The sequence below is a fragment of the Coffea arabica genome, chromosome 11e (assembly GCF_036785885.1).
Source record: "Coffea arabica cultivar ET-39 chromosome 11e, Coffea Arabica ET-39 HiFi, whole genome shotgun sequence".
In the NCBI taxonomy this organism is placed as follows: Eukaryota; Viridiplantae; Streptophyta; class Magnoliopsida; order Gentianales; family Rubiaceae; genus Coffea; species Coffea arabica.
In genome coordinates, this window is record NC_092331.1 from 42,408,279 (window position 1) to 42,420,668 (window position 12,390).

General features: G+C 37.8%; 1 protein-coding gene across 1 annotated transcript; it reads left to right on the plus strand.

Annotated features, from left to right (window-relative positions):
* Window positions 1-1,285: 1,285 nt before the first annotated feature.
* Window positions 1,286-1,905, plus strand: LOC140021285 (uncharacterized). Its single transcript, XM_072072050.1, has 2 exons — window positions 1,286-1,630; window positions 1,876-1,905. Exons 1-2 carry the CDS (start codon window positions 1,286-1,288, stop codon window positions 1,903-1,905), a joined length of 375 nt encoding a protein of 124 aa, XP_071928151.1.
* Window positions 1,906-12,390: the final 10,485 nt, after the last annotated feature.

The following is a 12,390-nucleotide window of genomic DNA, read 5'->3' on the forward strand; positions in this document are numbered from 1 at the left end:
TGCTACTAGACGTTGTTGAGTTCGATAAGGTATTGCCTTCGAGTATGGTCACTCTTTTGCAGGAATTTGAGAATGTTTTCCCTGACGAGATCTCTGATGGCTTACCATCCATTTGAGGGATTGAGCACCAAATTGACCTAATTCCTGAAGCACCACTACCCAATAAACCTGCTTACCGCATGGGTCCTGAGGAGACAAAGGAGTTTCAACGGCAAGTTGATGGTCTATTATGTAAGAGTTGGATAAAGGAAAGTCTAAATCCTTGTGCTGTGCCTGTGATACTTGTCCCAAAAAAGGATGGTACTTGACGCATGTGCACTGACTGCGGAGCCATTAACGCTATTACTATTAAATATCGTCACCGCATTCCTAGATTAGATGATATGCTTGATAAACTCGATGGTGCTATTATATTTACTAAAATTGACCTAAGAAGTGGCTATCATCAAATTAGGATGAAAGAAGGCGATGAATGGAAAATGGCTTTCGAAACCAAATATGGTCTCTATGAGTGGCTAGTCATGCCTTTTGGGTTGACTAACGCCCCTAGTACATTCATGCGGTTAACGAACCATGTTTTAAGACATTTCATTGAAAAATTTGTCATTGTTTACTTTGATGATATTCTAATATATAGTCGCAGTGAACAAGAACACATGGAGCATGTAAAATTAGTTCTTGAGACACTTCGACAGACGCGTTTATACGCCAACCTTAAGAAGTGCACCTTTTGTACTAATGAGCTTGTGTTCTTAGGATTGAGGCCATCAGGCAATAGCCAACTCCAACATCCGTCCATGAAGTGCGCAGCTTCCATGGATTGGCAGGCTTCTACCGACGATTCGTCAAAGATTTCAGTACCATTGCTGCCCCATTGACTGTCGTGAGGAGAAGCCCAAGAACAAGCATTCCTCACCCTAAAAAACAAACTCACACATGCACCTGTTTTGGCATTACCAAATTTTAACAAGACCTTTGAAATTGAATGTTATGCCTCTGGTGTAGGTATTGGCGCCGTTCTCATGCAAGACAAGAGACCCTGTGCATTCTTTAGTGAGAAGCTAGGAGGTGCTGCCCTGAACTATCCCACATACAATAAGGAGTTCTACGCACTTGTACGAGCATTGGAGGCTTGGCAACATTACCTCCGCCCAAGAGAGTTCGTGATACACACTACGAATCCTTGAAATTTTTCAAGGGCTAACCCAAGTTGAGCAAGCGCCATGCCAAATGGGTAAGTTTCATTGATACCTTCTCGTATGTCATTAAGTACAAAACTAGTAAAATGAATGTGGTAACTGATACTTTATCTCGTAGACATCCTTTGCTTGCTGTTCTTGATGCTAAGTTGCTAGGGTTCAAAATGCTTAAGGAACTGTACACCCATGACCATGACTTTGGGGAAGTCTATGCCTCTTGTATAAAGAATCCATATGGAAAGTATTTCTTGTACAATGAATTTTTGTTTTATGTGGAGAAGTTGTGTGTCCCTAACTTTTCCATTCGTGACCTTTTGATTCGAGAAGCGCATAGTGGTGGTCTCATGGGATATTTTAGCATTGTTAAAACTCCAGCCATGTTACAAGAGCATTTTTACTGGTCTCATATGCGTAGAGATATTGAACGCATGGTTGGTAGATGTGTCACTTGTCATAAAGCGAAGTTTAAAACAAATTCATACGGCTTGTATGCCCCATTGTCTATCCCTCACTATCCTTGTGTAGACTTGTCTATGGATTTTGTCTTAGAACTACCTAGGTCACCAAGGGGCAATGATTCCATTTTTGTCGTGATTGATAGATTCTCTAAGATGGCTCATTTTATCTGTTGTTACAAAACTGACGATGTATCTCACATTGCTAATTTGTTTTTCAGAGAAATTGTCCATCTGCATGGCATGCCTAAAACCATTGTTAGTGATAGAGATGTACAGGTCTTGAGTTACTTTTGGAAGACTTTGTGATCTAAACTTGTCACTGATTGTTATTCTACATCACCAGTCATCCACAAAGCGATGGACAAACTGAAGTTGTCAATCGCACATTTGGTACTCTTCTTCGGGTTTTGATTAAAAAGAATCTTAAATTTTGGGAAGAGTGCTTACCTCATGTTGATTTGCCTACAATCGAACTATTCATAGTGCAACACACTACTCACCTTTTGAGATTGTTTATGATTTTAACCCCCTGACCCCTCTTGATTTAGTACCCTTACCTTCCTCTGAGCACACATGCTTAGATGGGAAAAAGAAAACTGATTTTGTGTACAGGTTACATGAAGCCGTTCGGGCAAACATTAAGAGGCGTACTCAGCAATACATCCAGCAAGCCAACAAGCACCGTCGTAAGATGATTTTTGTGGCTGAAAATTGGGTTTGGCTACACTTGAGGAAAGAAAGATTCCCCAAGCAGCTCAAAACAAGTTATCCCCAAGAGGAGATGGACCCTTTCGAGTGCTCCAACGAGTCAATGACAACACATACAAATTGGAGCTACCTGGGGAGTACACTGTTAGCGCAACCTTCAATGTCGCAGATTTGAACCCATTTCTTGATGAGGAGGATCCAGATTTGAGGGCAAATCCTTCTCAAGAGGAGGGGACTGATATGTGCACGGATCTCAGCCCACACAATGACCCAATCCGAGTTTCATTAGGGCTAGTCACACGTGCACGAGCCAAGTTCTTCAAAGAATCCCTCCAAGACCTTGTACGAATTGTCCAAGACCAACATGGAGTCCATAGAGATATTGAAAGCTTAGAAGGAGATAATCAAATTATCTACACCATGATCCAAACCCATGAAGAGACAAATGGACCTCCAAGTGAGTTGGACGTTTTATTAATAAAATTTGCTTAGATTTTTAACTTTCTTTCTTGTGAGAATTTCGAGCCTTTACTTGCTCTTGGCAAGGGTTCTTGAGCAATCTTGCGTCTTGTTCTTGATTGTTCTACCGACCTATCCATTGGAGTATTCACCTTCAATTGGAGTCGTTGTTCTACCGTCTCTAATCAAATCGTGTCGTCCGTTTGATTCTAAATTCCGCAATCCAAGCATTGGCAACCTCGTTAGATCCTTGGCAACTTCGAAACGAGTTGATCGAGAACCGTATCAGTACTGGACGTTTTATTAATAAAATTTGCTTAGATTTTTAACTTTCTTTCTTGTGAGAATTTCGAGCCTTTACTTGCTCTTGGCAAGGGTTCTTGAGCAATCTTGCGTTTTGTTCTTGATTGTTCTACCGACCTATCCACTGGAGTATTCACCTTCAATTGGAGTCGTCGTTCTACCGTTTCTAATCAAATCGTGTCGTCCGTTTAATTCTAAATTCCGCAATCCAAGCATTGGCAACATCGTTAGATCCTTGGCAACCTCGAAACGGAGGACTGTATCAGTGCTAAATGCCCTATTCGTCCAACTCACTTGGAGGTCCACTTGTCTCTTCATGGGCTTGGATCATGGTGTAGATAACTTTATTGTCTCCTTCTAAGCCTTCAATATCTCTATGGACTCCATATTGGTCTTAGACAATTCGCACAAGGCCTTGGAGGGATTCTTTGAAGAGTTTGGCTCGTGCACGTGTGAAATAATGGTTTGATTGTGATGTTTGTGCTTCTCTTTCCAATTTTACCCCCACAAATTCAAAATTTAAATTTGAATGGTAATATGCATGTGATTAGAAAGAAGGTCTATATTGGAAAGAGAGACTAAAAAGTATGTTGACTTTTCTAGCATGATAATTATTTTGGGACATCCCAAAATGGAAAGTATGACACTTTCAATGGGACAGAGGGAATACACCAATTAGAGATATTATTCATGAACACTCTCTCATATTGCATGGAATTAATCTAAGATGATCTACTTATAGGAAATAAAAATTAAACCTCCACTACATATGCATATTTGTTTCCTTACAACTTGGAAGTTTGAATGAAAAGGCACAACTAAAGATGTCTAGGTAAGGAAGTAAGTTTCAAGTTATTTTCTACTTTTTTATTTATTTAATTTTCATCAACATTATTTTTTATGATTTAGCTAGTGAAACTACCTTGCATTATTTTATCATTACGAAGGTCATATAGCACCTTCATTAGCTAGTGTTAGAATTACGCTAGAGTAGTTGGATTTCCCAATCCAATTCCTACTCTACTGCTGCTACTGTCAAACCAATGTCGGTTTTGACAATTTAGATTGATATAATTGTGAATTAGTTTCATAGCATCCAAAATTAATTGGATAATTTTCAAGGTGGTATGGCAGCCATCGTTATTGGTGCTTGTTGCTTTTGTTTTGAAGATATGATGTACTAGTTAGTTAGCCATTGTGGTATTTTGAAAATATTTCCATGACGGCTTCCTATTGTTATTGAATTGTAATGTAGTATTTTACATGTAGGGATTACTCATGCTATGAAATCAATGGCTATTTCAAACCTTAAGTAGGGTAATTAGGAAGGATTTTTTTCCAAAACCATCTCCAACCATGATATATACATTTTTTTATAAGTAGTGCATATTTTCATAGACAAAACACAAGAAGGAGTTTTAATTCATCTCTGCACAAAGGTCTCCTAACATAGATTACTAAAGTCCTCGAATACCTAATCAACAAAAGTTTTGGATAGTAACCAAGTTATTGTTAAGAGTGGTCAACAAAAAATATTAATAGAATCCCAACAGAAACCTTGGTGACCTTCACATTACACTACCCAACCCTAACAAAGGAACTTCAGGGACATATATCCTTTGCCAAACACTAAAGAGAACCTACTTAGTGGCTGCTTTTGATTGATTTAGTCATATCTCTGAACAACCATGGCAGACATTTGGTTCACCCTCGTCACTGTGGTTGTCCTCTTAAGAAAATCATGATATTTATAGCGCTTAACAATCATAGAAAAGTTTTGGGTCTCATCATTTTCTTCAAATATTATCTTAACCTTGCTTGATTACTAACAATATATAGTGACATTGACATTGTTCTTCACAACCACATTTTGAGTAACTGTACATTTATGTCCCTGATAGGCCATGAACTTAATCACAAACCTGTCTTCAAAGTTTACCCGAAGCATTATCCATATATCAATTTAAAGTTTTTATTTTATGGCAAATAATGGCCTATGAAGTAGTCGCTTCACATGAATCAAGCATCATAAGTCATAATTTGTGTAGACATTATATTATGCTTAATTGGTGGGAACAGCGACACCATTTGACGAATGAAAGAACGAAACATTTTTTTGTTGACACAACTATTGCAAATTAGGATGGCAGAAACTAGAATAAGTTGGGAAATATCCAAACTAGGGAATGTCTAGGTGTATAAGTACTTCCTCAAAGGTCAACTTGGTGCCAATATGATTTATAAGGGAATTCTCATTTTAAAAATAGGTAAATCGATTTTTATTGAGGAGGATGTTGAAATGTAGCACGCATTTACTCATACAAGTTTTGCATTTCAAATATGTATAATTATTACCTTATTGGATTAATAAGATTAAATGCTACATCAATTAGTATATGAAATAGTTAGGGTTATGAAGATTTATATTTTACAAGAGAAATATAAAAATTTATAATAATAAGATTCTTACTACATTCACGGTATTATTTGGAAATGCCCTTAGTTATAGAATTAAAAGCAAAGAGGGAGTCGACTTTTGATAGACTAGCATATATTAAGTCACTTCCTTGGGGAGTAGTTGATCTTATCAACTATGGTATGGAAACACTTATTATAATAAATAGATGCTTGTAAGAGTATAAATATATTGGATTGACCCTCTATGTGGCGACCCCACTTCCCCCTAAGGCGAACCGGAGGGTTGGCGGGTCGTCTGCCTAACTCTCGCCAGAACTCATGCAAGCAGACTGACCAATATCCCCATATACTTAAACCAAAACACAGTTCGATATCCGAACATGCCAACCTTTAAACGATTTGAATACTAAAACACATTAACTTCAGAGATAACATCACCAATGGATATCCAACCGTTCACTCTTAAATACAACCCCGACTAGTTCAATACAAACAACAAATATACATTACAACCACCCGATATACTTATAAAGCTCAAATAACTTCATACAAGCCAAAACTTAGGGTTTGCACTTTTCCAGTTTCAAGTGGCAACCCAAAACAAGATACAAGAACAATCCGAAATAATATTTACACAAACGAAATGATAAGCTTCAGGTCTCTCGATTTCCAGGACCTGTTAAGGAAAACAAATATCGTGTGGTGAGCTAAAGTTCAGTGGTGCCCAAAACATGCAATCATATAAACAAATAGCAAATAATAGTTCCAAACTTAAATTCACAAGTAGGAAAGCGTATAACAGCACAGGGTAGGATACAGGGCTCTCAGGGGCCATTTTCCCCGCACTTGATCAAAATGAACCGTAGTTGACCCTCCGTCAACTCTCACTATCTAAAGTCCATGTAGATTCATTATTTTTTTCCTTAACACGCTCCAACCAACTTGCTCCCCCTATCGGGCCCGAACGCCAAACAAGAGAGTGGTAATACCCGAGTATACCTTAGGGACTGGTCGAGAAATTCACCCAACGACGTTGCGTCCAGCAAGAGGTTAGTATAGACTGCTCGAGGGATTCACCCAACGACGTTGCGTCCAACAAGAGGTTACCAGGTCAGGATAAGAGGCCTTCCTACCCCAAGGTGTAGTACACTCCCCTGCCTGGTAGATTGGTTGACGAGTCCACGCTCCAGTCAACAATTGCAAGATATTCAAGAAAACATTTCAATCAAGTCACCACTCGAAAGGCTAGTGCGATAAAGTACACACTGCCACTTCGAGGGTTCAGGAAAAACCACTTTTCAACTATCATATAGCAAGCCAAGAAAACACTTTAACACGTTTATCATGGAACAAGCAGGACACTCACCAAAACGTGAGGCTCAAAAGTCAAGTTGGGAATCGTAGTCCACGTTCTCGTTAAACCCTAGAAATCCAAGTTTTAAAACTATAAGTTTTACTACACAACCCTTTGGTTTTTAAATATATAAAAGATCAACTCGTATAAAACTAGTTTATTTCCTCGAAACAAATCAATAAATCTCTTAAAAATCAAGAGTAGTAAAGGAATAAAATATTTCATGTGGTTTCTTTAAAGATATTTCCCCTCTAGAGGGCAAACTAGAACCGAATTGGTTCAAACGAGATTTCTTGCCGAACAAGTTTTCTATGTCTTTTATTTGAAATTATTCAAATCTAGTGTTTTTTCAAATTTTCTTTAAAACAACTAGTCCAGGATAGTTTTATGAAAAACTTAAAGTTTAAAAGTCAAATTCAATCATTTCCTAAAGGTAATAAAACTAGTTTAAGCAAAAGAAAAGGACTAGCTAGTCGACAAGGTTTCAAAAGTCCCAATATCTAAATTTTTAATAACAAACTCAAACTCTATCACTTGATATTTAAACAAAGTATTTCCACAAAACTTGATTTGAAAGTATTCAAGTTCAAGCGACCAAAACGATCTTCACAATTCTAGCTCGTTTGCACAATGGATTCCAAGTCACCAATATAGAAACATTACAAACCAAATATCAATTTCACTAGGGTTTCATCAATCATTAGCCCTAGGTCTCAACAAATTCCAGTATAATCAAAATTCAATAAAGGAAGTCCGAGGTACCAAAGCAATCCCAAATCACAACCCATGGACCTTCCAAATACATTTCAGCCAACCACTTGAACAAATTTACCAAAAATTAAATTCTTGCAAAAACTACTCAAATGGCCAAGAGCTTCATCAATCATTAGCTCTTGACGACAATTAATCACGTTCAATCACAAAACAATCCAAAAACAAGAAGAAAACCACAGCCAACTTGTCTTCCGAATAATTCTAAAAATTCAGATTTTCTTTTCTTGTTTCGATAATCAAGAGAATCCCAATAAATTTCAATTCAAGACATCCATTAAATCTTCAACTCAACATGCAAACAGTGATTAACAAGCCCCTTCTCTCGGCCCCCCTTTTTTTTCCAGTTTTCACACATCAGTCAGCAAAATACATATTTTTCTCCAAAATATCTTCAATTCATGTTCAAATCTTTCATGCATGTCCAAATCAAGTTAATAGATAATATACATTATAGTTTAGCATAGGAATTCAAGGCCAAAATTTATAAAAATAGCTAGGAACTTCACCATTCCTTCATCCGGACATCCTGAAAAAAAAAAAATTCCAGCAAATAACTCTAAGAGTCCAATTTTTTTTTCACGGCTCATCAGCTCCATGCAAGACCCAATAATTAACTATCTATCAATTCTGACCCAAACCAAGTGCAGATAACTTACAAAAAATTATCATCCAACCAGAAATTCACTCAATCCTGCTCTCGGGTGGCTTGGATGCAACCAGATTTTGTATTCCTTAAATTTTCTTGCTTTCTCACAGCTAATTAACTCCGTGCAAAGCTTGATCATTCAGTTTTTAACTAGCTAAACCCACAATTAACCCAGATCATCATCAATTAACATACTAAAGCTGCCATTCCAGCTCAAACTCTCGGCAGTTACAATTCTTTTCCAAACCAGTTTTCTTGCAACTCAATTCTTCTTCCAGCCGTACAATCCCCACATGCATTCCCCTAAACAGCTTCATCAACCTATAAATATCTAGTCTAGGTCCAGAAAATTACCTTAGCTTAAGGCTTAGCTCACACAACAAGCAGCTGCAAAATTTTCTTTCTCTCGGCTATCCAGAAATGCCGCCTGCCAGCTCTTCCTCTCCCTTGCTCCAACTTGCGACTTGGATAGAGGAAGCTTGGTTCTCAGACCCTTCACCAGCTCGCGGGTACAAGGATACAGAGCAGCAGGTTTTCCTCTTTTTTTTTTTTAGCTCACGGACAGAAAGAAAAGAAACAAAAGGCTCGGCTCTCTTTCTCTCCTGCTCTCCAATCGGCTCACGGCAGATTAAGGAAATGGAAATGTGGAATGAGCAAATGTATTAGAAGTGTTGTAGTGGTAGATGATATAATAGTATATGATAATGGGGTATGAGTCGGCACTATGGTTGGTGAAATGGTGGAGTGGATATGAAGACAATGGAACCGGCTAGAAATGTTTGGAATGTTCCATGGCTGCATGGATAAATTTGAATTGGAGGAGGGCCAATTTTGTCTTTCCACATTTCACCCGAATTTCCACTTAAGCCCTCAATTCTAAACTAATTCCAGAATTTATCCCAAATGTAATCCGAATGCCTACTAGTATACTAACCTTGCAAAAATTCAATTATCGAAATACAACGTCCTACGGGTAATTATAAAAAGTTTTGACTTTAAAACGATTCATCTTAATCTAGTTTCCCTTAATACCTAACGTTATTAATACTTAAAGTTGACTTATTGAAGCTCAAGGCATCAAAATCAAGGCACTAAAATAAACTACATCAAGTAATATTAATTTATCCAAGCAAAAATCAAATAATGCAATATATTGCACCATTAAGCTATTTATAACCTAAAAAAAATATTTTTGCACACTTATTCAAGAGCAATTAATAATAACATCCATTAAAAATCTAAAATGCAAGTGCAAAGCGTACATATTTGTTTATATGCATATCTATCCTTATCAAGGTTGTCACATCCTTCCCCCCTTAAATGAATTTTGTCTCCAAAATTCTCACCTTCTAATGAAATAACTCAGGGTATTTCCTCTGCATATTTTCTTTCAGTTCCCAAGTTGCTTCCTCTATTCCATGATTTCTCCATAAAATCTTCACCAAAGGAATTTTCTTACTTCTCAGTTCTTTCACTTCCTTTTCCAAAATCTTAACTGGTCTTTCCTCATAGGTTAATGATTCATCCACTTCAATTCCTTGCAGTTGCAATACGTGGCTTGGATCAGGGTAATATTTCTTGAGCATGGATACATGAAATACATTGTAAATCTTGGCCATGCTCGGAGGCATTTGCAGTTGATACGCCACATTTCCGACTCGTTTCAAAATTTTAAAAGGTCCAATATACTTTGGCTTTAACTTTTTACCCTTTTTGGACCTTACTCCGCCCTTCACGGGTTTAACTCTCAGAAACACTTTGTCTCCTACTTCAAATTCCAGATCTTTCCTTCTTGTGTCGGCGTAACTCTTTTGTCGACTCTGGGCAGTTTGAAGCCTTTCCTTAATTAGTTTCACTTTCTCCTGAGCTTCGTCCATCCAAGGTATAACCGTTGGATCTAAAATTTTTCTTTCTCCTACTCCATCCCAATGAATCGGAGATTGACACCTCCTCCCATACAATGCTTCATAAGGTGCCATTTGAATTGAGGCGTGATAGCTATTATTATAGGCAAATTCTACTAAGGCCATATACTGACTCCATTTACCTCCAAAATCCAATATACACGACCTCAGCATATCTTCCAATGTCTGAATTGTCCTTTCTGACTGCCCATCTTTTTGGGGATGATAAGCGGTACTAAACTTCAACTTGGTCCCCAATGTCTCTTGAAATTTCTGCCAGAAACGTGAAACGAACCTTGGATCTCGATCAGACACAATGCTTATAAGAATACCATGCAATCTCATAATCTCTTCTGTGTACAACTTGGCCAATTTTTCCAAAGAAAAGCTCATACTTACAGGTAAAAAGTGTGCGGACTTGGTAAGTCTGTCCACTATTACCCAAATCGCATCAAATCCTTGTTGACTCCTAGGCAAACCTGTTACGAAATCCATGGTTATTTGTTCCCACTTCCATTCAGGAATTCCTAATGGCTGCAATAACCCAGAGGGTCTCTGATGTTCAGCTTTCACTTGCTGGCAGATCAGACATTTTTGCACAAACTTTGCCACGTCCCTCTTTAAACCGCCCCACCAGTATAATTCCTTCATATCGTGGTACATTTTGTTCACTCCTGGGTGTATAGTATACTTGATCGATGTGATTCTTCTAGAATTTCCCTCCTTAATTCCTCGTCAATTGGAACTACAATTCGATCTCGAAATCTTAACACTCCTTCAGATCCTAACTTAAAGTCTAGGTTTTCCCCTTTTTGCAACTTTTTCAACCTTTCCTGAATTGTAAGGTCTGTTTTCTGTGCCTCCTTAATACACTCCAATAACGGTGATCTTGTTGACAAGTTCCCAAATAAAACCTTCAATCTCTCCAAGCGAGGGTTCCAAACACTAACTTCTTCTAACATGTCCCATTCTTTTACCATTAACCCTGCTACTTGGGCCTTTCTACTCAAACCATCTGCTACCACATTGGCTTTTCCTGGGTGGTAGTTGATTGAGCAATCGTAATCTTCCAAAAATTCTACCCATCGCCTCTGTCTCAAATTCAATTCCTTTTGAGAGAACAAGTATTTGAGGCTCTTGTGGTCCGTAAAGACTTCAAAGGTCACACCGTACAGATAATGTCTCCATTTCTTTAAAGCAAAGACCACTGCGACCAGTTCCAAATCATGCGTTGGGTAATTTTGTTAGTGAGGCTTCAACTTTCTAGAGGCATAAGCAATCACCTTACCGTTTGCATTAGCACGCATCCTAAACCTTCCCTAGACGCATCAGAGTATACGACGTAACCTTCCACTCCATCAGGCAATGTCAAAACAGGAGCTGATGTTAAGCGCTTCTTTAACTCCTGAAAACTTGATTCGCACCTTGGAGACCAAATAAACTTATTATTTTTCTTTGTCAACTCTGTCATAGGTCCAGCAATCTTTGAAAAGTCCTTAATGAATCACTTGTAATAACCTGTTAGACCCAAGAAACTTCTAATTTCAGTTGGAGTTTCTGGCTGCTTCCATATTGTGACTGCCTCAACTTTTGCCGGATCTACTGCAATTCCCTCTTTCGATACTTTGTGCCCCAGAAAAGAAATTTCATCTAATCAGAACTCACACTTACTAAATTTGGCATACAATTTATGCTCCCTTAAAATCTGCAGAACCACTTTCAAATGTTGAACATGTTCTTCTCGAGTCTTAGAATATACTAGGATATCATCAATAAAAACTACTACAAACTGATCCAAATATTTTTTAAAGACTCTCTGCATTAAGTCCATGAAGGCAGCTGGTGCATTAGTTAATCCAAATGGCATGACTGCAAACTCGAAATGACCATATCTTGTATTAAAAGCAGTCTTAGGTATGTCCTCCTTCTTAATTTTCAATTGATAATACCCTTGCCTTAAATCCAGTTTGGAGAAAACTACTGATCCTTGCAGTTGATCAAATAAACTATCAATCAATGGTAGAGGATATTTATTTTTAATTGTACTTTCATTTAGATCTCGATAATCAATACATAATCTCAGGTTTCCATCCTTTTTCTTAACAAACAATACAGGTGCGCCCCATGGCGAATCACTTTCTCTAACAAAACCTCTCTCCAATAAATC